At 37.0% G+C, this 27,428-nt stretch overlaps 1 protein-coding gene across 3 annotated transcripts in view; it reads left to right on the top strand.

The window, feature by feature from the left end:
- SLC4A4 (solute carrier family 4 member 4) overlaps positions 1-27,428 on the top strand; it is a 396,122-nt gene that overhangs the window by 253,691 nt on the left and 115,003 nt on the right. For all 3 annotated transcript variants that reach the window (XM_023190242.2, XM_023190244.3, XM_023190245.1), the window contains exons 8-13: positions 22-179; positions 7,050-7,137; positions 9,788-9,942; positions 10,960-11,073; positions 13,259-13,433; positions 26,563-26,696. In XM_023190242.2, the coding sequence (XP_023046010.1) occupies positions 22-179; positions 7,050-7,137; positions 9,788-9,942; positions 10,960-11,073; positions 13,259-13,433; positions 26,563-26,696 (824 nt within the window). The remainder of the gene's footprint in view (positions 1-21; positions 180-7,049; positions 7,138-9,787; positions 9,943-10,959; positions 11,074-13,258; positions 13,434-26,562; positions 26,697-27,428) is intronic.

Here is a 27,428-nt window from a genome sequence, read left to right as displayed (position 1 = left end):
TCCTTGGTTCTTCTCATGCAGCTGAAGAATAAATTCATGAAGAAATTGCCACGTGATGCAGAAGCTTCCAACGTGCTTGTTGGGGAGGTTAACTTTTTGGATACTCCTTTCATTGCCTTTGTTAGGCTACAGCAGGCTGTCATGCTGGGTGCCCTGACTGAAGTTCCTGTGCCCACAAGGTAAGCTGCTCTCCTACCTGCTGGGCTCTACAATGTGCTCATAGGATTATCTCCTCCCACTCAGGCTGGAGAATCAATAGAATGAGGAAATATTTAGTGCAAACACATTGGAGAGGTTTAACTTTAAATAATGACTGACTTTTATACTATCAAATTTCTTGGCACTTATATAATAATAATAATAATAGCAATTATAATAGTTTATTGGGCAATGTTCTAGGTTCTTCTTATGGATTATTCTACTTAATCGTTAACAATAATGTTTTAAGGGACAAACTGTAGTTATCTGGTTTTTACAGGTGAAGAAAGGTCTACAAGTTTAAGTAATTTGTCCGAGGTCATACAGTTAGTAAATGGTTCAGAGGTCATAGTTCCTTTCATTTACTCTGTTTTATCAGATAATTGGTAGTAGGTTTATACACACGCATGTATATATGGTAAAATCATCAAGCTGTATACTTAAATTTGCGTACTTCACTATTATGTTGTGTCGCAAATTTTTATTTTAAAGTGAAATATGTTAATATTATCATAATCACGTACTCATTTCACTGCATAGTACCTGATAAGTCATCCTCTTCATCTGCCTCTGAAACTGAGCTCCACAGAGTTATGAAGCTTGACTTGGGAGTGCAATCAGTTGACTAGAAGTTAATGTTTCACTTAAATTTGTGCTGCAGACAGTTTAAAGAAAACTTGTAGTCTTTAGATTGACAGAAAATTGTCATGAGTAGGACTTTTTTGTGGTTTAGGGGCGGGGGAGTTGTTTTCTGTGAGTTCCAGGGCAAGGACAGGTGAATTTCCTTTAGGTTTCCTCATGTGAGCAGGAAGGGCTATGCATCCTCCTCAGTGAAACATGGATCCTCCTCAGCTCGGATGGTCTGAGCATGATTAACTAACAGTGTAAAGAGGCTCAAGATTTCTTTAGAGCCTGGTTAGGAGGAAAATTAAGAGAAAATTTTCTCTAGGCCTCTCAATTCATAGATTGCAGGCCATTCTTCCACATCATACAGGTATTTTTTTAACCCATTTATATATTTCTTAGACACTTAAAATAGGAATGATACATAGGGCTGTTACTGGACAAATAGCAGTAGAAAAGAGATGATCATAGCTTATTCACTTAATAGGATTATGATGATTTGTGTTTTCTGTAACAGAGCTTTTTGCTTGAAAACATTCCAGCAGAGCCTTGTGGTTCTATCTGTGCAGTCACCTGGTGAACAGCTGACTCAGATAATGGCTGAAGTCCAGCTCTGTGCCCCTATGGCTTTATTTATGTCTCTCTGGACTAACTTTACTAGGGGTTGAAAGAAAAAAACATGCCGAGAAGTGTTAAAGAAAATTGCTCTTGGCTTTTCATTTTTATTACCATTTTTCTTCAGAAGGTACAAATAAAAAATATTTTAAAAGGCTTTTTATTTAACAAAATATGCATGCATTGAGTAGCAAATCATGACCATGTTTGTGTTCTGCTTATCGTTTACTTCTGTCTGCTCACTGACTTTTTTCTTTTATACTGGATGGTAGGGCTAGTGTAGAGGTAAAATACAGCATCACTTAAATTAGCAAAAGGAGCCAGGCAATTCAAGTCAATGTAATTCAGTGATATTATATGACTATTTCGGGGCAATAATCTGAACAATATATCCTTGTATATTAACATTTTTCCAGGAAATAGTTTCATTCATTTGCTGTCCTCTAAACTGGTACAAGCCATAATCACTAAGTAGGGAGTCTCATTAGTTTTTTTTGTGTAGGTAATGTGGGGCCATTTACAGTGTCTGCATCCTGTGAAATCCAATAAAGGAAATCCCACAAGGAATGTGGTAGGCATTATGAAGGACTGCATCTACATTTCGTGATGTGTTTTCATGTGCTTGCTACTGTATTGTACTGAAAGGAAACCTGAAAAATCTGTGTTTGCACATATCTTTTTATGGTCATTTTTCCTTTTAAAGGTGTAGGAAAGTTATGCTGCCATTATTAATGATTATTACTATTGCTAATAAACAGCATTACCCCCATGCACCTTCTAGGAAATATGACTCTAGCAGCTCTCATTTCTTGTGTAGAGTTCACCAATTTCACTATTTACTCTGTTACTTGCTTGATTTGTTTTAGCCTCCACTTACAGCTGGATGACTATGAACTGGGTAGATGTCTATATATGTAAGGGCCCCTCTTGGCATTCATGTGAAAGGAAACAAACCCTGTTCTTTGATCTCTGGTGACTTGATAGGATATGTTTATGATTTTCATAGTAGCTTACAGGCACTTTGCTTGCTGTCATCTTATGTCGTCCACAGAGGCCACTACGCTCTCTCTCTCTCTACATATATATATATATATTTTGTTGGGGGGGGAGTGGGATGGAGTCTTGCTCTGTCGCCCAGGCTTGAGTGCAGTGGTGTGATCTCAGCTCACTGCAACTCCCGCCTCCCTGGTTCAAGCAATTCTCCTGCCTCAACCTCCTGAGCAGCTGGGTTTACAGGCGCATGCCACCACACCCAGCTAATTTTTGTATTTTTGTAGAGATGGGGTTTCACCATGTTGGCCAGGCTGTTCTCAAACTCCTAACCTCAAGTTATCCACCCGCCTCAGCCTCCCAAAGTGCTGGGATTACAGGCGTGAGCCACCGCACCCAGCCTCGTTCATATTTTTGAGCTATATAGGGGATGTATGTTCTTCTTATACCATTTTACAATTGAGAGATGAAGGCAAAGGGAAGATTCAGCATCAGTGCTGGGAATAGAACTTTAAATAGATTTCTGAATCTGAGGCAAGAGTTTTAGGGAGATGCTAGGGAGATTCTAGAAAGGATTGGAACAAAATGTTTTAGGGTTCTCTTAGAAAGTAGAATAAAAACCCTAGTTTGTGCTTTTCTGATCTTGATTTACACATGTAAGGCAATTGGTTGTTAAGTAAGCTCCAGACTGTTAAAAATTTAGAATGTTTACCTTCTTAGTGGCACTGTAAGATTATATATATATATATAATAATATATATGTTACATATATTTGTAACATATATATGTTACAAATAATTATTTATGTAAAAGAAGTAGTTTGTGATTAATTGTCAAAACCATTAAGAACACTTAGAGGGATTGGGATGGAGGTTCTGCTAGTTCAATTTTGTCATATCCACTAGTTTAATTGCTAGCTGCTATTAATATTTACCGCATATAATGCAGTTGGGTATGGTGGGTTTGTGGTCCTCATGAATCCATTATGGAAACCACAGTTTAGCCACGTTTTCCAAAGCTGATAAAGATGAATAATGGGTTATTGAATTCACTGTTGTTTTGAGAGAAGGATATAAAGGATTGGTACATGCTGAGTTTATGCTAGAAATAGCTGTGATGTATCAGGAAATGGGGGGATGCATATTTTTTCCGAAAACATCAAGTGGTTTAGGAAGGCCAGCTCCTTTTCTCATATGATGCTCTGTTTCTGCCTATAATTATTTTGTGAATGTGAGTATAGGCCATTGGTTTCAGACACAGATTATTTGGTTAATATTTCCTTTTGTCGTGGAGAATGCTGGAGGCATCCTCCGCAGGCATAATTAACTATATGAAAAAGCTCAGAAAAGTAGAAAAGGGCCTCATGAAGATTCTTCAGATAACTAGATGGTGTTAAAAATTGTAACTCTGACTTATTTCTATTTATGAGTGAGTAAAAAGAACTTGGTAACAGAAATTTTTTTCCCAAGCTGTCAAAGTAGGCTGTGCCCTTGCAGTCACACAAATGTGATGTTTACTCTAATTTGTTAATAAAGAAAAAAGCTTCTGGATAAAAATAACATCTGTCCATTGACAAAAAACAGCTTGGGTCATGAAAGGAGTTTTCAGTACATTATAAAAGCCGAGTTTGGCAGGATGTACTTCAATCATAAAAGTTGTAACAGCTTTCGCTTCTTTGAAGGTTAAAGGAGAGAAAACATATTTCAAGCAGAGGAAACTTCAACTTGCTGGATTGTTTTGTGTTCAGTTTTCTCAGGTTTCTTATCCCGTTTTAACAATGAGGTCCAGATTAGAAGCTTCTTAAGGTTCTCAACTCCTCCAGATGACATTTTTGGCTGGAGGTTATGTTTCCTGCTGCTTATGAATGCTTGGATTCTCTCTATGTATCATTTTAAGGAGGCAGATTTACTGAATTATTCCTGATTGGAGTAATGTGAACATTTTAACTGGTATATCCACCGTGTTGGTTTGGCACTTGGTGTTATTCCATTAATGAAGAAATACCTTCTTTAAAACATAAAAATTGCATTACCCAGGAAAAAGAAATACTACTTTTATATCTGTGTTACTAAACCAATATAATTCTCATATACTGGGTTTATTGCTATCACGTAGACACCATTGATCTGCTGCTTCCTTTCATTCTTTGACTGGTTCTATTTAGCAGAGAACAAAGAGTAAATCTTTTATAGAAAATGTCTGTCCTCATCTCATAGGATGTAACTTGGAGGCTCCATTCATTACTCTGTCAGCTATTGGAATACCCATTGCCTGCCAAAGTTTATGCTTGAGGACTATTAATAATGTTTTCTTACTAACTAGACAGTGTTTTGGCTTTGTTGCTATATAGTCAACCTGATAATTAACTCATGTGTCAGTTGATAAATACATTTCCATAATGTGTATTTGTAAGCTATAATCATGATGGAGGCGCTAGGGAGAGGTAGGAAGAGATACAGAGTGTTTGGAAAAGTTTTGGATATTATGCATCACCGAAAAGTTAGTATTTAGATACATGAAGATAATAATAAATGAAGTAGAAGAAATCCATTATTTAAAAATGTACTAAGGATCCAGGTGTTAGATATTTTCCCTTGTGGCACAGCATCTGCTCCTTTTCGCCTAAACCCACACCCTTATTGAATTGAAAGATGACCATTTGTAGACAGGCAAAATAAATTGAGAAATGTGACCAGTATTTGTGTTTCTGAATGTGATTAAAGCATTATTTTGCCTTAATCATTAAATATTTTTTGTGTTTGTTACACTCAAATCATTGATCAGTCCCTTTAGAAAAATGCATTTTATAGTCCTAAAGAAGCACTTTATAATACTATACGTAGTGGCATATAATTAGGGGCCAGCTTCAAAGGAACAAAAGTTCAGTGTCAGTTGAACTTCAGTGTTAGAAGAGCTGAAATTCAATTCAAATAATGACTTCCTTCATATTTGAACAGACTTTGGTGCTTGCTGATTGCTATATACTATGGTAACACGTGAAAGTGAGTGTGCTACTTCACTTCAGAACTGGTTTCTAAGCAAATAAGTGCTAAGTGGTTTTATGGTTATTCTGGTATAAAACCTGAGTATTCGAACTTTCAGACACCTTTTCACATTCTTCATTTCTGGGATTTTAGAAAACCTTTTGGGTTGAATTTTATGATTAAAAAAAAAACTAATTATACTTTCAAGGGCATTTTAGAACAGACCCAAACATTTTTTTAAAGTATTTGCTGTAAATCCTTTTTCATTTGAAGTGAGGTACATAAATAATTAAGTTAAAAATAAAATTCTGCTAAGCAAAATGACAAGCTTTCTGGTACCATAAAAATCTTACCTAAGATTTCTTGTCCCTGGCTAAGCATCGAGAAGTTCTTTCCCCAGAGTGACCTGTGGAAGTCATTTTTTGGACTTCTGTTAAATCACAACCTTGGTATATCAGTTAGGCAGGTAGTATTAGGTAGAAATATGTGGTGAAAAGAACAGGAGGTAAGAATGCCTATATATCTGCTCTTTGTCATTTACTAGGCACAGATCTTGAGCTCTTCCATTAACCTCCATCAGCCTCACTTTCCTCACCATTAAATGGGAATAGGATACCTTCTTTATTGCAGAGGGTCATATGGAAATGTAAATAAAGTGATGAATGTGAAGTGCTTTGGAGGCCTTACAAGCTGAGCAGGCATATGATGTTACCATTTTTATTGTCCTCCTTATCACCTTGTTAGCTGATACATGATCAATATCAAGGTGGAATTTATCCAGTGCCACCTCTTGTATATTTTTTGTAAACTTTTTCTTACTCATTTACTTATCAGATTCCCTCATCCCCAGTGCTGACATGCCACAAGGGCAAAGGCCCTGTGTGATCAATGAGGGATTTTTTTCCAACATGGTTAGAGGTGAACCTAACTGGGGTTAAGTTTTTTATTGCATGTCTCAGGACCTGTTTGCTATGGAGCAATGTTTTGTGCATTATGAAGAAAAAATGTTGGTAAATGACAAGAGGGCACCCACAAAAGAGTTTTGACTGTCTGTGAATGATGCTTTATTTTGAATTTCTCTCATATTTCTCTTTCCTTACTTTGGCTGTCAGCATGTGGCTTACTTGTAGAGGACTTGGTTTTTGCTGATTCCCAGTCACTTCTGAGTAGAAATATTTCTTAAAAGTGTGGAGACAATCATCTGTCACTGCCCATATTGGGTAAGGAAAAGTCAGAGAAATGTGAAGATGCACTAAGTCTTTCTAGTTATTGTGCTTAATGGGTTTGTTCCAAAGATTCTGAAAATCAGTAGGAATGGAGAGAGAAAAAAAGTTTAAAATAGAAAGATTGAATGACTCATATTAAGTGCTTGAAGTGCACCTTTCCTGCTCAGTGAAGAAGCTTCTCAGGTTTTTATGCTAAATTCTCATTTGCCTCCAAATAAACTGAACAATGAACTGTGTTTTGCAGTAGTGCAAAAGAGTATATTCTGTATTACCAATAATATATTACCTTTGTTGTAAAGGTGAATTCTAGACCTAACCTTTTAATGAACTAAGTTAAACATTTCTCAGTTTTATGTACGTTGAGGTTGATGAAATGTGTGTTATAGCCTTTGCTTCTTTCCTTTTCCATTAGGTTCTTGTTCATTCTCTTAGGTCCTAAGGGGAAAGCCAAGTCCTACCATGAGATTGGCAGAGCCATTGCCACCCTGATGTCTGATGAGGTAGGAAATCAGGAAGATGGAGTTCTGTGAATGTCCTACTTGTGTTGTTGTCATACTGTGAATTGGCTGTCATAATTTATTCAGTTAGAATTATGTGGTTACTACACTTCCTTATAACCTGAGGTACAGTCATTTGAGACAAGTGAGCTGAGTCCTATATGGTTTCAAACCAAAGTCCATTTTGGTTTTCTATGGGCTTCTAAACTCTTTTGGAATAAAACATATTTGCATTTCTTTTGCCAAATATTTTAATTTATTAAAACTGATATATGTTAAATATTCTTTAAAAAGTTCAAAGTCAGCTGGGCACGGGGGCTTACGCCTGTAATCCCAGCACTTCGGGAGGCTGAGGTGGGTGGATCACCTGAGGTCAGGAGTTTGAGACCAGCCTGGCCAACATGGTGAAACCCCGCCTCTACTAAAAATACAAAAATTAGCCAGGCATGGTAGTGTATGCCTGTAATGCCAGCTACCCAGAAGGCTGAATCAAGAGAATCGCTAGAACCTGGGATGCAGAGGTTGCAGTGAGCTGAGATCGTGCCACTGCACTCCAGCCTGGGCAACAAAGTGAGATTCCATCTCAAAAAGAAAGAAAAAAAAAGTTCAAGGTCATTGTATTAACTTGAACTTTGTCTCTTGAAGTTTTAATACACTAATTCTGGGACTTCAAATGTCTGTATACTATATTGTTTCAGACATGATGGGTTCTATAAAATAATGTCTAATAAAATGGATAATGCATTTTTTCTTAGGTATCAGAAAGTACATGTTTTTATGGTTTTCTTATTTTGTGGGAAGGAATGATAGACATCTAAAAATGCATTAGCAACCATTATGGCAGAGTATCTATACAGGTACTTTGGAATTATGACCCCATTTGTTTTCATAACAGCCTGGATGTTGTTACTTGCATTTGAGTTATGACAAAACTCTGAACTATTCCCATAGGAGGAGAAATACTGTTATAAGAGAGGATCATTAGTTTCTGCTCCTGGATCTTTCTGGCTTACTATTCCCCCAAATGTGTTGCTTTTGCTTCATTGCTTGATTTGTCGGTTTTTCTATGTGTTAAGTAGAGAAAGGGGTACCTTAGTTATAGATGTTCCATGTGGTTATTACTCAGGTAGCTATTTTGTTCTGGGACTGAGAGCTTTATGGCTATGCTGCTTTTTCCTCTCAAGGGAACATTTATTTTACTCATATCAGTGGATTCATTTTATTTTTTGCATTTTTGTAATTTAGCTCTGTTTTAAAAAATACTTTCTCCTTAGATATATCAATTAAGAAACTTTAACAAGGAGATTTAGAGTGGCTTAAACAATTTGGGATTTATTTGGAAGTTTGGAGGCAGGTAGTTGCTGGGGTTATTTTAACATAATGGCTTAATGGTAAATCAAGAGCGAAGGCTCTTGCTAAATTTATGATCCTAAAATAGCATGTTTTTTTTTTTTTTTCCTGTCAGTATGGTAAAACGACATTGCCTACCATCAGCTCCAGTCATCTTATCTGTATTTATTCAAAGTAGGAAGAACGATGTGGTAATGTTAGCTGTATCTCCCTTTTTAAACAGGTGTTCTAGAGCTTTCCCAGACAGCCTTTTTCTTATATCTTATTAGTTGAAATTGTTCATCTTTTATCTGCACAGTTGGCTGGGAAAGTGAATCTGTGACTTTCCAGCCTCTATCATGGGAAACAGCAAGAGAAAATAAGGTTGAGGATGGCTGTATCAGCCACAGATTATGTGCTGGCATTTTGTGTCACCCTCCCCTCAACCCCACAACCCCCAGACCATTAAATGTTACTTAATTGATAGCTTTTAAAAATTCTTTTCCTAGAGAAGTGGTTTAGTTGTAATCTTTAAGAATAGGTAAGGGTATTGAACAGGGACCATCTTCTCTTCTGAAGACTAAAGAATTTGACTTATGAAGTATGAAAGATTTGGGTTATGCGTAAAGAAATTTCAGTTCATCAGCTGCGTTAGAAAAATGGAATGATTGACAGAAAGGATTGTGTACATTTTGGAACCTCTTTCTTTGGAGATCTGTATAAAAGATATGAAGCACTTGCTGCATTAGATGCGTTAGTTGTTGCCTTGCTAAAAGATAGACAGATGATCGACTATTTAAGGCCCTTTGGTTAATGTGCTGCCAATATAACCCAGATTTTTCTTTTTTAAATGTCTCACATTATGTGTTTGAGAACTCAGTGTTTGGGTCTTAACCCGATCTTAACACTCAGCTTGATCTTTTCCTTCTTGAGTTATCAGCAATTTTTATCCCAGTAGTTTTTATTTCAGGGAGTGACTCTTCAGTATATTTCTCCAAGCCATTTTAATCTGGCTTCCATAGCAACTGTATCAGTAGTGGTACATACCAGTGGGAGCTGAAAGGCAATGTTGTTCTGTATTATTGGTAGGAAAAAAACCACATAAAAACATAGCTGTTTCTTCAGGCCTCTGCCTCTATTCTTTGAAATCATAGTCTGAATGCCTATGTTTTGGGGGACAGGCTGAATAATAGGGACTCTCAGAGCATGGCTGGATTAATATTAATGGCACAGTTGTTATGGGCTGCATTCTTCAGGCTGGACATGGTGTGAAGCATGTACAGCATTCTCTTTTTGGATGAACACATCTTTTATTATTCTTTAGGTGTTCCATGACATTGCTTATAAAGCAAAAGACAGGCACGACCTGATTGCTGGGATTGATGAGTTCCTAGATGAAGTCATTGTCCTTCCACCTGGGGAATGGGATCCAGCAATTAGGATAGAGCCTCCTAAGAGTCTTCCATCCTCTGACAAAAGGTAAATTATAGGCAGTTGGTAATTTTCAGTTGCTGGGATGACCCTGAGAAGGAAGTTGTATTAAAAAAAAAAAAAAAAAAAAGTGAAGTCAACCTATTGTTCTAATATTTTCAGGTTCCTGTGTAACTGGATGTATTTTCTCAGATGGATCACTTGTGTGCCTTGGTTTCTCATTTCCTTGACACTGTAAAATAAATGTTATGTGGTATGATGTTCTTCAGTTATTATATATTGGAGATCTCAGATTACTACATGGGAATGTATCACAGACATTCTTAGAGGATGTTTTGGGGACCCCCTGTATTTCTGGAAACACAAATTTACTGAAGATGAGTCCTTGTAGATGTACACAGTTAAGAAATTGGGTAAAATAGTTGAAGAGAAACAATTTTCTAGAAATCTATTTTTTCCCAGTTGAAACAGTTTCCTTCTTTTAAGATACACAGTTCATGGCCGGGCACGGTGGCTCACACCTATAATCCCAGCACTTTGGGAGGCCAAGGCAAGCAGATCACGAGGTCAGGAGATCGAGACCATCTGGGCTAACACGGTGAAACCCCGTCTCTACTGAAAATACGAAAAATTAGCCGGGCTTGGTGGCGGGTGCCTGTATTTCCAGCTACTCGGGAGGCTGAGGCAGGAGACTGGCATGAACCTGGGAGGCGGAGGTTGCAGTGAGCCAAGATCACGCCACTGCACTCCAGCCTGGGTGACAGAGCAAAACTCCATCTCAAAAAAAAAAAAAAAAAAAAAAATATATATACACACACACACACACACACACACACACACACACACACAAACACACAGTTCATTCAACTTTCCTATTCATCCAGTCATTTGTGTTGGTTCTAAATGTAACACTTAAAGAATTATCTGTTAGATAGCAGAAAGAAATAACAGTCTTTCACCTTAAGGGTTTTCACTCCATCTCTCCATTAGCCAGAGCATGATACAGCTAAGAAACAAATGAATAAAATAAACTAATATACTCTTGGGCTCTGTTGTCTTGCTTAGAAAGAATATGTACTCAGGTGGAGAAAATGTTCAGATGAATGGGGATACACCTCATGATGGAGGACACGGAGGAGGAGGACATGGGGATTGTGAAGAATTGCAGCGAACTGGACGGTAACTGACAGTTTCCTTTGCCATTCATGATGAGGTTCTCCTTAAATGTAAATTTCCCTTCATCTTTCTATCAGCATATTATTCACTAGTTTGTTCATTTGTTCAGTCAACAAATATTTGCGGTATACCTATTTGTCACAGGCACTGGGAATATAGCAGTGAATTAAATGATACTGTAATCCCATAAGGATCTTATATTGTAGTGAGAAGACAAACAATAAGTGAATAAGTAAATGTGGTGATGATTTTATGAGGAAAATTAAGGCAGAAGTAGGGACTTTGAGGATGGGAGTATTGTATTCCAATTTTAGATAAGACTGGTCAGAGAAGGCCTTACAGAGAATGGCAACGTTTGAAGAAAGTGCTACAGGAGGCGGGAGACAGACCATGTGGGTGTGGTGTGTGTGTGGAAGTGGGCTGCAATAGAGTGTCTGGTGTGTGGCAGGGCTGGCAGCAAAGCCAGCAAAACTAGGGGAGAATGACTGAGGGCATGTTAGGGTCAGAGAGATGGCGGAGGACTGACAGATGTACCAGCCTTCACCTCTTGGCTTTCATAATTCCATTTCTCACCTGTATGTGTATTTAAAAGTGAGTAACATGATACAGGAATGAGTTCTCACTGTTCTGCCTCCTTAGCCTACGGTTGGGAATTCAGGTTTCCTAAATTGCTTCAGCTAATTTCTTTCCATGATAACTCTTCCTTCCCTCCCATTAGATTCTTCCTTTTATTGGGTGTTAAGTAAGATTTTAAGTAGGATACTTATTTTATGAAGATGTGACTTTTTAAAAACACTGGAGGGTTTTTGAAAATGAAAAGGTATGTCATTATAATATGCAATTGAATCTGAATGAAATGAAGTTATTTCATTCTCCTGATGACCTGCTTGGATTTCTCTCCCAGATTAACAGGATATTATTCCCCTCTCCTTTATTCTCAAAGGATAGAGAACATAAAATCTTCTCTCCTCTCCTCCCTTAACCTTTCTTTGAATAGTTTTCTGAAAATTATTTCCATTAGGAATAGCCTTTCCTTTTTCTACAGATATGAGTTTTGGGATTTAATTTTTAATTTAATCAGAATATATTTCATTCTTTTATGTTTCACCTTTGCTAAACCGAGTGTCTGTAGTATGCCTGGTACCATGCACAACCCTGTGAATACTAAGAAAACTGGAGCAGGGCACTGAGTGTGGCTAAGGTCCAGTGGGTGCGCAGATAGATGGACAATCCTAAAAATAAAGTGTGATAGCCAAGAGTAGAAATATGAACTAGAAGTGCAAGGTCAAGGCTTCAGAGAGCTGTTGAGCTTTGGAATAGGGCATTCTAGGCAGAAACCCTGGGGAAGACTGAGGTTTGAGGTTTGGTTGGGAGGGTGAGTAGACTGATGTGCAAGTCACTCAACTGACCTGCTGACACATGTCATGGGGCTCAGCTGCATTTCCTACCATCACACACCTGCATGGCTTCCTCCCTTAGTTCCTTCATGTCCTTACCCTAAAGTCACCTTCTTGGAGACCTTTTCTGGTCACTCTATCTAAAATTTCAACCACCCTTTCTCCAGTACTACGTAATGCTCTTCCCCATTTATTTTTTCTCTTGATTTGTATCACTATGTGTTGCATTTATTCATTTATTGTCTGCCTCCTTTTGGTCCCCAGAGTAAACTCCATGAAAGCAGTTTTTTTTTGATGCATGTTGTTCACTGTTGTGAACAAAACATCCTCAGCACTCAGAAGAGTGCCAGAGTGTGGGCATATTGCAAGTGCTTAATGGCATTTATTGAGGATGAAAGAATGGATGAATAAATGAGTGAGTGAATGAATGAGAGTGGAAAGGGTACTATGGCAAGATGATGAAGGGCCTTTATATGATCTGCTCACATATTTGGACGTTCTTCTCTAGGCAATGATAAATGTTAATGTATTTACACAGTTCACTCTTTTCTAAAGGCCAACTGGCTGGTCTTCAGGAAATGTGACACCTAATTTGGTGACCCAAAAAGAAAGAGATAGAAGAAAATTTATTCCTTTATAGTTTTCTGGTTTCATCATAAGTGGTTAACTAGTATCTTGTCACTGATTCAAGCATTTTAAATATGTTATGTTTGATTTAATGAGCTACTTCTTGATTAATTTGATGGTAATTTACTTTACATTTAGTGGATGTTTGCATTCTCTCTGCCCAGGTTCTGTGGTGGACTAATTAAAGACATAAAGAGGAAAGTGCCATTTTTTGCCAGTGATTTTTATGATGCTTTAAATATTCAAGCTCTTTCGGCAATTCTCTTCATTTATCTGGCAACTGTAACTAATGCTATCACTTTTGGAGGACTGCTTGGGGATGCCACTGACAACATGCAGGTGGGTATGGTTTTGAGGAGGACACAAATAGTACAGCCCAGATTGCCTTCCTCACCCCTACAGCTCAGTTACAAGCAGATGGCCTTTCAGTTACTCAGCGTGATTTTCTTTCTTTTGCTGGATGCTGCATTTTACTTTGCTTCTGGCCTGCTGCTGTATTTCCAGCATTTTAGTAATTATAAAAATAGCTCGATGAAATCTGGCTTGAGTCACAAGTGGGGAAAGGAAGGGAAGGAAATGAGGATATACAATTCTATTTGAGCAAAAGCATATCAGCTGCTTTAATTTTGTACAGTGCACAAGGTTTAGATCTTCTACTACTTTGACTATGTGAAACATATTCTGTTAAACTTGATGATTACACTTTCTTCAGGAATGTATGATTAGCTTAATTTTACACGTGAGCAAATAGCATGGAACCATTGAGTGATTTGCTCAAAGTTGGGTTTGCATGTTTACCAGTATAATTTGGTTTTAATGAATACAAGCGAACAGTTATATCTCCTGTAGGTGGACCTGATTCTCTTTATGCTGTAACGACTCTGGCTTGACTTATTTTCTATGATTAATTGTAACCACAATTAGTTGGTTACTTCGCAGATAGCATTACCTTCCCTTTGCAACAATAATAGCTAAAGTTTTAGTGACAGAAAAGATGTTTTTGATTCCCTCCACCAACCAGAAAAATTTGTCCAAAATTACTTTTAGTTGATCCAATCATTTGAAAAAAGGTAGTGTGCTAGGTGATGAATACAAAGTAGTGAATGAAGTTATATTCCTATGAAAAGGACCAGATTGAAGCCCTTTTCCCACTTTTCCTTCCACTTTACTGTATAGTATTGTATAATATATGTGGTATTCATAAGTGATGCCAGCCAGCTTATTTTTTAAAAAATGCAGCTGATTCCATAGGATTGCTTGTTTTCTACTTTGGTTTTCTTTCCTGGGCACATGCATATTTTAGATTTTTGTCTAAATACAAAAATACTATGGAGATTATAACATCTATGTTGACCTAAGTAAAAAGGGAGAAATTATACAATTATATTTTAGTTTGTCAAGTGCAGTTTCATCTTTTAGTTCTTATCTAGCACTGCATTCCATGTTACCCCAAAACTTAGAGGCTTGAAACAACCATTTGATAACTCTCTTTCATGGTTTGGATGGTGGGTTGGCTCAGCTGAGTGGTTCTCTCTTTGGTCCCTCATCCACTTGCAGTCAGATGGCAGCAGAGGTTGAGGTCATGCAACAGCTTCTTTACTCATGTGTTGGTGCCTAAGCTAGGATGTCCAGAATATTTGGGGTCTGGATACTCTCCTCACGACTTCTCCACATAGCTAACTTGGACTTTCTCACAGTGGGGAGACTGTGATGACTTCTGAGAGCTCACGCTCCATCAGAAAGAAGCAGTTGCCACTCAGCTTTGCTTTTACCCATGTGAATGTGTACCTAGTACTGCTTCATTCTCTGATCTTCAAAGAGAGGCTGGAAATTCTAATTCTTAGTGAAACCAGTGATTTTTAAATATTGGCAACTGATTAACATTTTAGAAAATAACATCGTGCTGGTCAAAGAACACATATCTCTGTGTTACCAGTGAGAGATCTGCAGCATGGGTTATAAGAACCAACTCTAATAGGACATAGAGATGAAATACACAGAGCGTGTTTTTCTCCTTTTCTCTCATTTGTAAGACAAAAATGAATACATTAAATTGTAGTAGTGATGTCAGTAATAGAATTTTTATAAAAGTTGATCTATATCCAAGTTGCGCAGCTATTCTTCATCTAAATAACAGCATGAGGATAACTAAAACAGATCGTTCAAGAAAAAAAAAATGGAGAAGATGGCACTGGGGGAACACCCTACGGCCAGCTTGAAGAAGTTAATACAGGCAACCACATGTTAAGAAAATAGAAGAAAGCTGTGATTTTGAGAGGGTGGTAAGAACAAAACTGTCTTCTGTCTGTCAGAATGTATAGATATTTCTTGTGTTGTGCAGATAATTTTTAAACATTTTTTGGTGGACATTCTCATTGAGATGGGGACATTGCAATATTGCCTATGTGTATTAGTTTATTGACTTTTTTGAATTGAATTATAATTCCTTGCAACCTCATAAGACTTGGCTTTATAATGTTGCATCTAACTGTAGAGAAGAAATCTGTTCAGATCTGTTTTGATACCTCCTAGATGAATGAACTTCTATATGAGTAAGTTTTGGGAAAGTAGAGGACTCTATTATGTAACATACATAGTTAATCGGTATTTTTCTCCTCTGTGATGTATGACCTGGGAAAGGCCTTGCTGGTGGAATTAGCTATTTTCTGTGTTCTAAAGATTTCAGGAGAAACGTAAATACTTTCAGTGCTTCAGGATGTTAAGTAGTCCACTAAAATAACCATTTGCTGGATGTGACTCCTAGGAGTTGACTTTCAAATGTGTGGGGAAGTTTTCCAGATGTAATTTGATTATTTTATTAATAGATTTTGTAACCTCCATTGATAATTTCACTGAAACTGTGGGTGGATTGTTTGAAAATACCGAAGAACATATTTTTCACTCTCTTCTGAAACTTTTTTCCTTTAAGAAACATATTGGTAATGTCTTTCTCCTAGACTACAATTTGATACATCTAGAAGTCACAGTAAGTGGCAAAAACACTGAAAAAGAGGGATAGAAAATTAATGGCTATTAATTTAAATTTGTTGAATGGAAACTTAACAAATATTAATAGTTTTATCTATTTTAAGGACTAGGGAGTAAGGTGATTTCATATGTGGAAGATAATCTCTTGATTGAAAGGATGTGTACTTTACCACACAAAATTTTTGATTTTCTGGCAGGAGAAGTCTTCTTGACCTGGGACCAGGATAAGAAAATATTTTATGGATTTGGTGCTAAGGCCCAGGTCATTTTACAAGTCTATGGCAGAAGTTGATTCATTGCAAATATTTATGGAGTGTCTACTATGTGTTTGACACTGTTTTAAGTCCTGGAGATAAAGATAGATGAGCAAAATAGACAGGAATTCCAATATTGAATCCCAGTTATAGTGTAGGGTGTTGATGAAAACAGTCTTTTTCAGTTACACCCAAGTAGTGGGGTGTAGTGGGCTTATTTAGGGGATGAAGTCCTCTGGCTTCACTTGCTTTTCTAAATAGTAGACCAAGACTAAGCAGAAAAGCATTGGCAGAGCCTGAAATAATCTACAGTTATGTCACATGCCTTCATAAATGTGGCAGTGGGTTATTCTCAAAAGCACAGGCAGCTCAAATGAGTTAAATGAGAACAGTGTCCTTGCTTTTAAAGGCAGACAGCTCAGAGATGGTTCACATAGGGCCTTTATTGTCAGGCTACAAATAGACATGGGTGCTGGGTAGAAACGTGTTGTGAAAACACAGATGAGTCACTGCATGGCTGTTGTCTAAGCAAACTCTTCTGCCAACTTCTGTTCAGAAGGTCTTGCCTGCTTGAAGCATTTATCTTAGAGCATATATATACGCATATATAATTAGAAGCAGATTATTTTGGGAGCTATGTAGATTATTTCCCATGAAATTATGTTCAAAATAGAAGAGTTGAGGCTACAGTGACTCTAAGTACAATCATACAATTATAATGCTGACATAGATGATTGCATAAATTCACTAGTTTGGCGTATACATTTTGCCCGTTAGGCTGCTCTGAGAGAACTCTGGGACTTACAGAATGGGTATTCACAAATTTCTTGTTAAATGTCAGCAGTAAACTTTAGCTGGGGCTTCTTTGAATAACTGAACCACTCAGCCAAGAGTTGATCTTACATTCATCTCAGATGCAACCCTGACTTGTGACTGTTTCCCTTTTTTATAGTTCAGCAATGGAGGACTCGAACATAAGCTTTCCGAAGTCCGAGAATTGTGCAACACTCTTATTTTCCTTTTCTTATAGTAAGTCCCACAGTAATGCTCTGGTGTCCTTGCCAGGTAAACAAAGACTTTTCAGCCTTACCATCCTAAAAAACATGTCCCCTTCACAACTAAACTCTCTGTAACCATGCGTGCCAACTCACTGCATTGTTACAGTCATTCCTCACTATCAGCAGAGGATTGTTTCCAGGACTCCCTTTCTTCCCGTGGATACCAAAATTCATCGATGTGCAAATCTCTTTTACAAAATGGGGTACTATTTGTGTAGTACCTTTGCACATCCATATACTTTAAATTATCTCTAGGTTACTTATAATGCCTAATACAATGCAAATACTATGAAATATGTTATACTATATTTTAGATTTTGTATTAGCATTTATTGTTATATTGTTATGTTTTATTTTTTGTTTTTCCTGACTATTTTTGATCTGGAGTTGGTTGAATCCACTGATGTGGAACCCATTCATATGGATGGGCCAATTCATTTATATTCTTGGTTGCCAAACAAGTATACTGCTCAATTTATTTAGCTACTTCTAATTACATTGTTAAATGTCAGCGTATAAATATATTTCAGTAGAATGTATTACTACCATTGGTTTTTCATTCAAAGTACTGTCTGAATGGAACCTTAATGCAAATTAAATCAACAAATATTTATGGATTACTTAGTCTATGGGCAAGATACTTATATAAGGAATAATTTTTGATACCTTGTGACAAGTCTTATTTAAAAAATTGTTCCTTTTAGTATTATGAAATACAGAACGTATTTTAATTTAAAACTATATCGTTGATTGTGAATGAATAAGCACAGTCTAGAGTGAAGACTGAGTGAAGAAAGTAATTTTAACTTTTTTCCAGGAGTAAATATAATCCTATTTTCACAAACCTTTTAGCAAAAGAATACAGTAAGATTTTTAGATTCTGTGAATTTTGTGATATTTATGGAGCTTAACAGAGCACATTTTAAGGGAACTTGTCTCATAATAAGGAACGTTTATAGTTGGCATCTCCAAATTTGAGACTTTATTTTAACATAAAGCTGTGCTGAGAATATTTAATCAACCTGCTTAAGTTGGAACTATATCATTTCTTATTCACGTATGATGTTTCTTGATAAGATAGACGAATCTTTACAAAGCCTATTATGTGTAATTTATAACAGCAAGATTAAAGCAAATTGGTAATTGCTTTACTATATTGAGAATTGTACAAGAATTTCAATTTAGCTGAGTGTTGTACTTTGGCACCAAAATGCATTTCCTCCTTGAAGTGAAAATATAAGGTGATGTTAATCTACACTATCAACATATTCCAGTTTCAAAGTTAGGTAGAGATAGTCTGTTGGAATGACACAATTTTGGTAGGTAAAAACAAATAGACCTATTTAGTGACAAAATAAGGATTCTGCATTACCTGGTTGCCTCTAAAATTGATTAGCTATTCCTTCTTTAAAGGAACTTCAAATAATGTGCTTTGTTTCATGGGCAAGTTGTAAATTAAATCCTGTTTGATTGAGGTTAAGTAATGTATATTTGGTGGGTTTTTTATTTGAAAGACCTTTGCCACCCTATTTTCTTGGTGATCAGAAAATGATAGTAATTTAGGCAGGGATGTGGGGAGTCTCAACTGATGCTAAATTCTAATTTTTATTTTCTGTTTGGCTTGCAACTGTTTTGAGAATAAGATATAATTATATATTGTAGCAAATTCCAAAAATCCCAAAAAATTATGTAGAAGGTAATTTTTGCCCTTACACCCATCAACCAGAATTAATCATTATTAACATTGTTATGAACATTTTCCCATAAATCTTAAAATTCATGTATATGCAGATAGATTGATATATAGGACTTTATATAAATAAATTAATCATTATTAACATTGTCATGAGCATTTTCCCATATATCTTAAAGTTCATGTGTATACAGATAGATTGATATATAGGATTTTATGTAAATAAAATCTTATACATGCTGTTACACAATTTTAGTATTTCATGGATGTCTTTCCACTTCAGTATGAATATTTAATATCATTTTTAATGACTACATATATTTATACACATGATGCATGGGCTATAATTTACTATAACAGAGCCCCTCTTAGTGGACTTTTAGTTTTTCCCATTTTTTTATAAACAAAAAATGTAGGTGATTAACTACATGTTTATTATTTGAGATTACCTTCCTAGGGCAAATTTCTAGCAGAATGATTGCAAGATATGCTCATTTTATTTTTTGATATTTGTTTCAAATACACTACAGAAAGCTATACTAGTTCATACATCTACCAATAACAGACAAGGATGTCCACTTTCTTATACCCTTGTGAAAACAGAATTTTGTCCCATATTTTCATTTTTGTCGTTCTGTGGGTTGAAAAATAATGGTTCATTTTTATTTAATTCTAATTTCTTTGATTACTTAGTGAGGGTGAATCTCCTTTCGCATTTTTATTGATTGTCTATACTCTTTATACTTGTATCATTGGTATATTTTCCTTTTGGGGCATTTAGGGTTTTTTTCATTGCCTTATGAGAACTCTTTGTATAATAAGGATATTTTCTCTTTGCTTGTGAGAAATATTACAAACTGTATTTTTCTTAGAGCTGCCATGTCTTTTTTTTTTTTGAGACGGAGTCTCGCTCTGTTGCCCAGGCTGGAGTGCAGTGGCCGGATCTCAGCTCACTGCAAGCTCCGCCTCCCGGGTTTATGCCATTCTCCTGCCTCAGCCTCCCGAGGAGCTGGGACTACAGGAGCCCGCCACCTCGCCCGGCTAGTTTTTTTGTATTTTTAGTAGAGACGGGGTTTCACCATGTTAGCCAGGATGGTCTCGATCTCCTGACCTCGTGATCCGCCCGTCTCGGCCTCCCAAAGTGGGATTACAGGCTTGAGCCACCGCGCCCGGCTAGAGCTGCCATGTCTTTTAACCTTATTTATGATTTCTTTTCCTGTATAGATCTTAATTTTTATGTAGCTAAAATTGTCAGTTTTTTCATAGTTTCTTCTTTTCATCATATATTTAGAAAGGTTTTCCCTACCCCAAGATTAAAGAAATATTTACCCACATATTTTAGTTCTTTTCTGTTTTCATTGAAATTTTTTATCCATCTGGAATTGGTTTTTGTGTAAGGTTATAGGGGCCTAATGTTTCCGATGATCTAGATATATATTCACAGCTCTTCAAACAAACAAAAAAAATATTAGAAAGCCCTCCATGTCTTGCTCATCCAGTCTATTAGACTTGGAACTCTTGGTAAGATTTTTGGCTTGTACTTTTCTTCAAGCAGGGAGATAATTCATCTTTCAAGTCTTGCCTTTTTTTCATTTCCTGCTGGCATTGTAAACAGAAATCCTGCTTATGATGACAAAGTAGTTTAGGCAGAGTGGATGGCAATAAGGATTTGGCAGCTGTGATCTATCAAGACAGAAATCACTGATTTATTGGCTGTAGCTACACAGGAGAAGTAAAAAATGAGGGTTGTATATCCAGTCTCCTTCCCCAATGTAGATGAATGTTCTGTGTGACCAATTGTTACTGCTCTTCTGAAGGAGAAGGGGAGGTACATCTCACATTTGGGGCACATGGGAATCACTTGGGGAACTTAAAAAAATACTGAATCCCTGGGCATTATCTTCATTGGTTCTGATTTAATTGTTTAGGGTGGAAATAAAGAATCAGTATTTTTTTATTAAAAAATCTTCTGAGATGACTCCCATGTGACCCAAATCTGCTTTAGATACTTGAATCATTTCTCCACTTATTTTTGATCATGTGGTTTGGCTTATGCTGGTGACCTGACATCAAAACTCAGATAGGTAATTCCTCTCTGACTACTTATTTCCAGTGGCTTTGGGCTATCTCATAATTCTTGACTAAACTTTAGCTTCAAAGGCTTATCTAGAAGAATTTAATTTTATAATTTATTATTGAATATGCTGCAGAGTTTCTTATGAACACCACCACAAGGACTGGCATTTCTTTTTACTGTTATAAATAAAAAAATTTCTAAAGCCTGAAACACTACAGTAATATTGGTAAATGCTTTATCATTTGATGCCACCTTTATTTTCCATACTTTAGTGGGTGGAAAATTGTCAAAAAAAAGAGAAATTTTTTTTGTTTTCGTAGGCTGTTCTGCCACTTTTCTCCTTAACCTTTTTTCCCCTTCTGTTTTTGTCACTCAGCCTCCCTAAACAGGGTTATAATTATTAATCCAAATAATAAAGTCCTTAATAAAAAGGACATAAAACAACAAAAGTCACTTTTTAGTGTTATATGAAGAAACCAAATTGCAACAAAGTCAAAGTTGACAGCATAGATTTTTACTATTTAATGTTTTATCATCTTGAATGTGCTTGCTTTGCATTAGCCATGACAGGTAATGGTCGCCTTGGCAGCCCTTGTCCCAAGTTGCTCAAAGACATAAAATGCTGGTATTACAAATTGTGGTTGGCTTTTAATTTTTCTTAGAATCTTGCTCCTATGGTCTAATTTCTTTTAGTAAAAAATATGTTTTACTATTCTGGGACTTGTCCTAATTTCTTGACTTTTAAAAAACACGGGCCATCCTTGGTTTAATTTTGTACCCTAATACAAGCTGAAAAATATTCACAAATGTTTTTGGATATCGATTTTGACTTCACTGCTGTAAAGTAAAACAAGCTATTTTGCTTATTATCTTTGACTTGTGTGTGACGCAAAGGAATGTAAAGAAATGGCTCTCAATGGCCATAGTGTTGCCACCTAAGACTTCTGTTGATTTAAAATTTGCTCTGGGAAATACTGTAAACCTAAAGAGGCTTTCTTTACCTGTTTTTTCTGAAGACTAATTTTATCTTTTCACATCATTTCTTTTATCTCCTTCGTCTCTTAAAGGAAAAAGAAATAATAGAGAGAGGCTGAAAAGAAGGTGATGAAAAGCAACGAAGGAAAAGAAATCAACATTAGATTGTATCTCTGCTTTATACGAGGCTCTGTTCTTAGCTCTTTACATATTATTCTTTCATTTTATCCAAATAATTATCCTGTGAAGTAGCTATTGATTTTACAGAAGAGAAGTAGGATTTAGAAAGTTTACGCAGTTGGTCACTGGTAGAACTGAGATTTAAATTCAGATGTCCCTGACTCCAAGACAAGCTCTTTGTGCTGAGCCACCTGGAAGAGACCTTAGAGACTATCTAGTCCAACCTCCTCATTTTTATTTATTTATTTATTTTGAGACTGTCACCCAGGCTGGAGTACAGTAGCGTGATTTCAGCTCACTGCAACCTCTGCCTCCTGGGTTCAAGCAATTCTCCTGCCTCAGCCTCCTGAGTAGCTGGGACTACAGACATGCACCACCATGCCTGGCTAATTTTTGTGTTTTTAGTAGAGACAGAGTTTCTCCATATTGGCCAGGCTGGTCTCGAACTCCTGACCTCAGGTAGATTGATCTGTCCACCTCAGCCTCCCAGAGTGCTGGGATTACAGGCATGAGCCACCACGCCCAGCCGTCATCTAATATTTAAATAAGTACAGTACACATATTGTTGCCATGTATCAAACAGGTTTTTATCAATCAGAGACTATGCTAAGCACCTTACATACATTATCTATCTAACATGCATACTAACGCCAGGAAGCATAGGTAAGTTAAATAACTTGCTTAAAGTCATTGGTCTAGGAAATAATATGGTATAGATGTCGATCTGGGATTGTCTGACTCCAGAGTCCAGTGCTCTACCCTAGTATCTCAATTTTTCCTCTCCATGAAAATACTGAAATTGACTGAGGTGAAGTGACATTTCTGACCATCAGCTCTCTTTGGCAGAACAGAGCCTTGACTCTAGATTTCTGACTGCCAGTTGTTTGCTCTTTCTACTCTTCTACAGTGGTGTCACATGATCAGAAGTGGAATAGAATGAAAGCCCAACCAAAATGGACTAGAGCACTTTGTGGCATGCTATTGCTCCACACCTCAGAGCGCAGCTGTCTGCAGCCTCATAAATTGCTAGGAAATTTGTTCCTCTGAGAAATCAGGTGTAGAAATGCCTTTATGAGTTATGGCTTTTAAAAATACACATATCCACACATTGTTTACCTTTTTGTATCAGCGAACACTGAATATAATAAATCAGCAAAGAGATTTCTGATAGTTCACCTTATAAATTGCTTTAAACTTTAGTTACAATTAAACTAGAGTTATTCATTGATACTATTTTTTAAATTTCTGTCTTGTGAAGAGGAAAATGTCAAATAGTTCTTTTCTCAGAAATACTGGAAACATCTCTAAATTTAAGCAAGTTTCCAGTGCAGTGTGTATAATAAATCACCTGTCTCTGTTTCAAGATTGTCAGCAACAGAATGGAAACTGTAGTACTTACCAAAGGATCAAGTACTGAAATAAAAATAATCTGCCTTTTAACAGTTGTATGGTTTCCATAAATTAAAGTGGTTTTCTGGAAGAAATTGGTTGTTATCTTTACTGAATGAGCAACAACGCCGGTTGACCTTTGATAGGTGGAACCTGGAGTATGATTTGGGCCTTGCTTCTTGGTTCCTTTAGCATTTGCTGAGTGCCTACAGACCACATGTAGAGATGGTGGATAGCATGATGAGAGAAAGAGAAACATGGATGATGACAGAAAACCCTGTTCTTATCCTCCCCAAGATTAGTAGCTATGTCAAATCAAGTAGAGAATGCAAAAATCTCTCCTTTTGAATTGCTCCTTTCCCCTTTATATTCTCCCTTACATTCAGTCAGTGCTGTCTTGATCCCATAGCAGTGTTGTAGTGTATCTGCCTATCACATGCACCCAGAGCATAGCTTGTCCTGCCACAGGAAGCATTCAAGTTTCTGCCTTTCATCTATGCACACACTGGTGTAAGTTGTAAAAAAAGAAAGATAAATTATAAAGATGTAGAAAGCCCACTGTCTTTGCACAAGGGTTGAAACCCCAGCCTATGGTACACCTTTTATCCTTACGAGGGGTGAAGTCTGGTTAGGCAAGTACATACACTAAAGACCCAAAGACTTATGTCACATTGAATGTGAATTTGTTCATATCACTTAACTCCCCTGAATCTCAATGTCTAAATGTTTAAGAAATCAAGGTAAATGCTATTTATTGGTCTAGGAGAACCTTTTCTGTCTTCTCTGCATAAATACATCTTGGTTCTGCTGCCCTTCCTTGTTATTCTGGTTTCTGTCCCTGTGAGGAAGAATGAGCAAGATAGTCTCTCTGCGGAATGGCTATAAATAATGAGTCGGCACCCTTCAACCGTGTGCTGGACCTACATCCATGTAAATGGAAGTCCTTATGAGACCTTCCTGCCAGGCTTCAAACGTAGACTTCTGCATGAACTGGACTTGTTCTGGATTTTTTCAGAGTGTGTGTATTTGCCATGAGAGAAACCAGTCTTACTACTTAATTGTCACCTCTTGTTTTCTATCCACCGTCATCCCAACTCCATTATTGTCTAGTGCTGCTCTAAAGGATTTTCATTTGTCTTCTGAATTGAATTCTATCCTTAAAAGAGAAGCATGTGGTACTGCTAGTGTCAGTCTACGGAGAATGTTGCTGTCTCTGAAGTAGTGTACGAAATATTTTGAGTAATTATTGTAACAATGATCTCCTAAGCTTTTGAGTGGAACTTACTGTGTTTAAGTTTTGTAAGTTGATTTGAAAATCAATTTCTTCATAATCATTTTATGTATATTGTATTTTCTTTAAAAATGATAAGTGAATGAGAAGTTGCTGGAGAACTTTTGGGACAGTGGTAAGAGGTGGCCTAGTGAGGTTGACAGATGGATAGGTTAACTTGGGGGTTGAGGGTCACAGGAAACGACTGAGGGGCACTGCAGATTCCCCAGAAATCCACTCTGCTCCAGTCAGGGGGTGGTTTCAATTAAAAGGCTTATTTTATGTGGCATAAATCATACTTCTAAGAACACGTAATTTATTGTTTAATTGAAGAGAGAACTCTTCCTATACCAAGAGATCACATGATTTTGCTCCACTGTTTTGTCTACCGCTGAATATATTATTGTGTCCTTTAAAGCTATAGAATTTCTTTAATCATTTGAAAATGTTTTATTTTGCAAATTTTAGTGTTCAGATTTATAGCTTCATGTATAGAATAAAGGGTTTCTGTCATCTTTTTATGTTTAAAAATCATGTCTTCATAAAATATTATTTTATGTCTACAAAGAACCTTCCTACAAATACACATGTGCTTGTCTATAGGTTGGTACAAAAGTAATCGTGTGGTTTTTGCTATTAATTACTTTAATGGCAAAAACCACGATTACTTTTGCACCAACCTAACTACTAACTAAACTGATAACTAAAGTTTGAAATAATGAAAAATATAGGAAACAGGCTAGTTTGTCATCCTTGAAAGCATTGGTCCTGAGTGATGTGATTAGGAAAGTTAGGACAGTTTTGTAAGTCAATGATCCTCATTGACATCATTGATGATCCTTGTTGACATCCTTTGTTTTTATTATGCTAAAGGAAAATAATGGGTTGATTTCCAGAGATGTAACTAAAAGGAAATGTGGCCATAAAAGACTACCTGTTTATGTTCCAGCACATATATTTTCTCTAGAAATAGTTAATTGAGGCTTTTATATAAGTTTACATTGGACACTGAAAATGTAATGAGAATGTCTTTTGAAATTGGTGTTTTAGAAATTGCAGAATGGAGGACAGATCACTTTTTTGGTCCCCTTTGTGCACCTCTCTACTTCAAAGGTGTTTCTCTAGGGAAAAAAAGGTAGCTTTTGTGCATAGAAGATAGCTACTTATAAGTGCCTACTATGTGCAAGGTGAAATCAGGCTAAAACACTGAAGGGAACCACAAAGAGGAAAATGCCACCAACGATACCAAGTCATTTCTAACCATTTGATTTTTTTTGTGTAGAAGCTTCAGTTAGTATTTTAGGAAGGATCAGAGCCACCTTTTGCCTTCTACACACTAGCCGTCATAGTAATTACAGTGCTTTAGAGCAGGTCGACCCTTGGAGTAGGGAACAATGACTAAATTGTATGTAAGGTGAAATAAATGGTGGCAATATGCATATTGGTAAGAGCCTTTGTTCTTCATTCTTTATATGTTAAGACCCTCCTAATAGTATATTCACGTGGCTTTGTTTGCCTAGTGACATCACAAATGAGAAGAAAAAAGACGTGTTTCATTTAACATCTATATTTTGTTTATTTTAGGGCGTGTTGGAGAGTTTCCTAGGCACTGCTGTCTCTGGAGCCATCTTTTGCCTTTTTGCTGGTCAACCACTCACTATTCTGAGCAGCACTGGACCTGTTCTGGTTTTTGAGAGGCTTCTATTTAATTTCAGCAAGTATGTACATTCATATTTAATTGCTAATTAGAATTGCTTAATTGTAGAACCTTTATAGGCTAGAAAGAGCATAGAATAATGATTAGGCAGATCTAAAAATCACTCAGAATACTGGAATGTTCAGATGTGAGAGGTGAAAGGGTCTTGGCAATTAGGTAGTCACCCCTTGTGTCAGGTGTGATTCGACTGAGACTGTTACGTCGTGTGAGTCTTTGCTCCCTTCCCACTTTTTCTCTTTCCTGTTGTCCTGCCCTATGCTCTAGGGGCTGATGCCTGTGGACAGCAACACCCATGCCCCTTTGCCTTCTGGCTTCCTCTTGGGTTTGGCTAATGGGGAGCACCAACAGGACGGGAAGAGAGAGAGACACAGGCCTGAGTATGTCTGCCTTTCCCCAGCTCACCGTCTTTGTTTTAGCACAGCATTCTGGCAGTGCTTATCCCTGAGGACTTCAGCCCCTGTGAAGTGGCTCATCCACCTTGACTCTAGCCCTCACCAGGCTCTGGTAGCTCTATTCCTTCCTTGGCCTTTTCAAGCCTGAAGTTAGTAGTGGCTTCCTGCTGTTGATGGTCCTTGAGTGTCTTGCCATTTGTTGTTACTTCAGAATGCCTTCTATTTCCTGCCATGATCCTGACTGACATGCTAGAGAAATTAAATTGATTAAGTTCACATCATTCACTAATGAGAGAGACAGGACGCTCTTTACTTAATCCACTGCTCTTCACCCCAGTTTT

Source organism: Piliocolobus tephrosceles, chromosome 3 (assembly GCF_002776525.5).
Source record: "Piliocolobus tephrosceles isolate RC106 chromosome 3, ASM277652v3, whole genome shotgun sequence".
NCBI classification, from domain to species: domain Eukaryota; kingdom Metazoa; phylum Chordata; class Mammalia; order Primates; family Cercopithecidae; genus Piliocolobus; species Piliocolobus tephrosceles.
The sequence above is the reverse complement of the archived record's forward strand: the minus strand, read 5'-3'. Positions and strand labels throughout refer to the sequence as shown.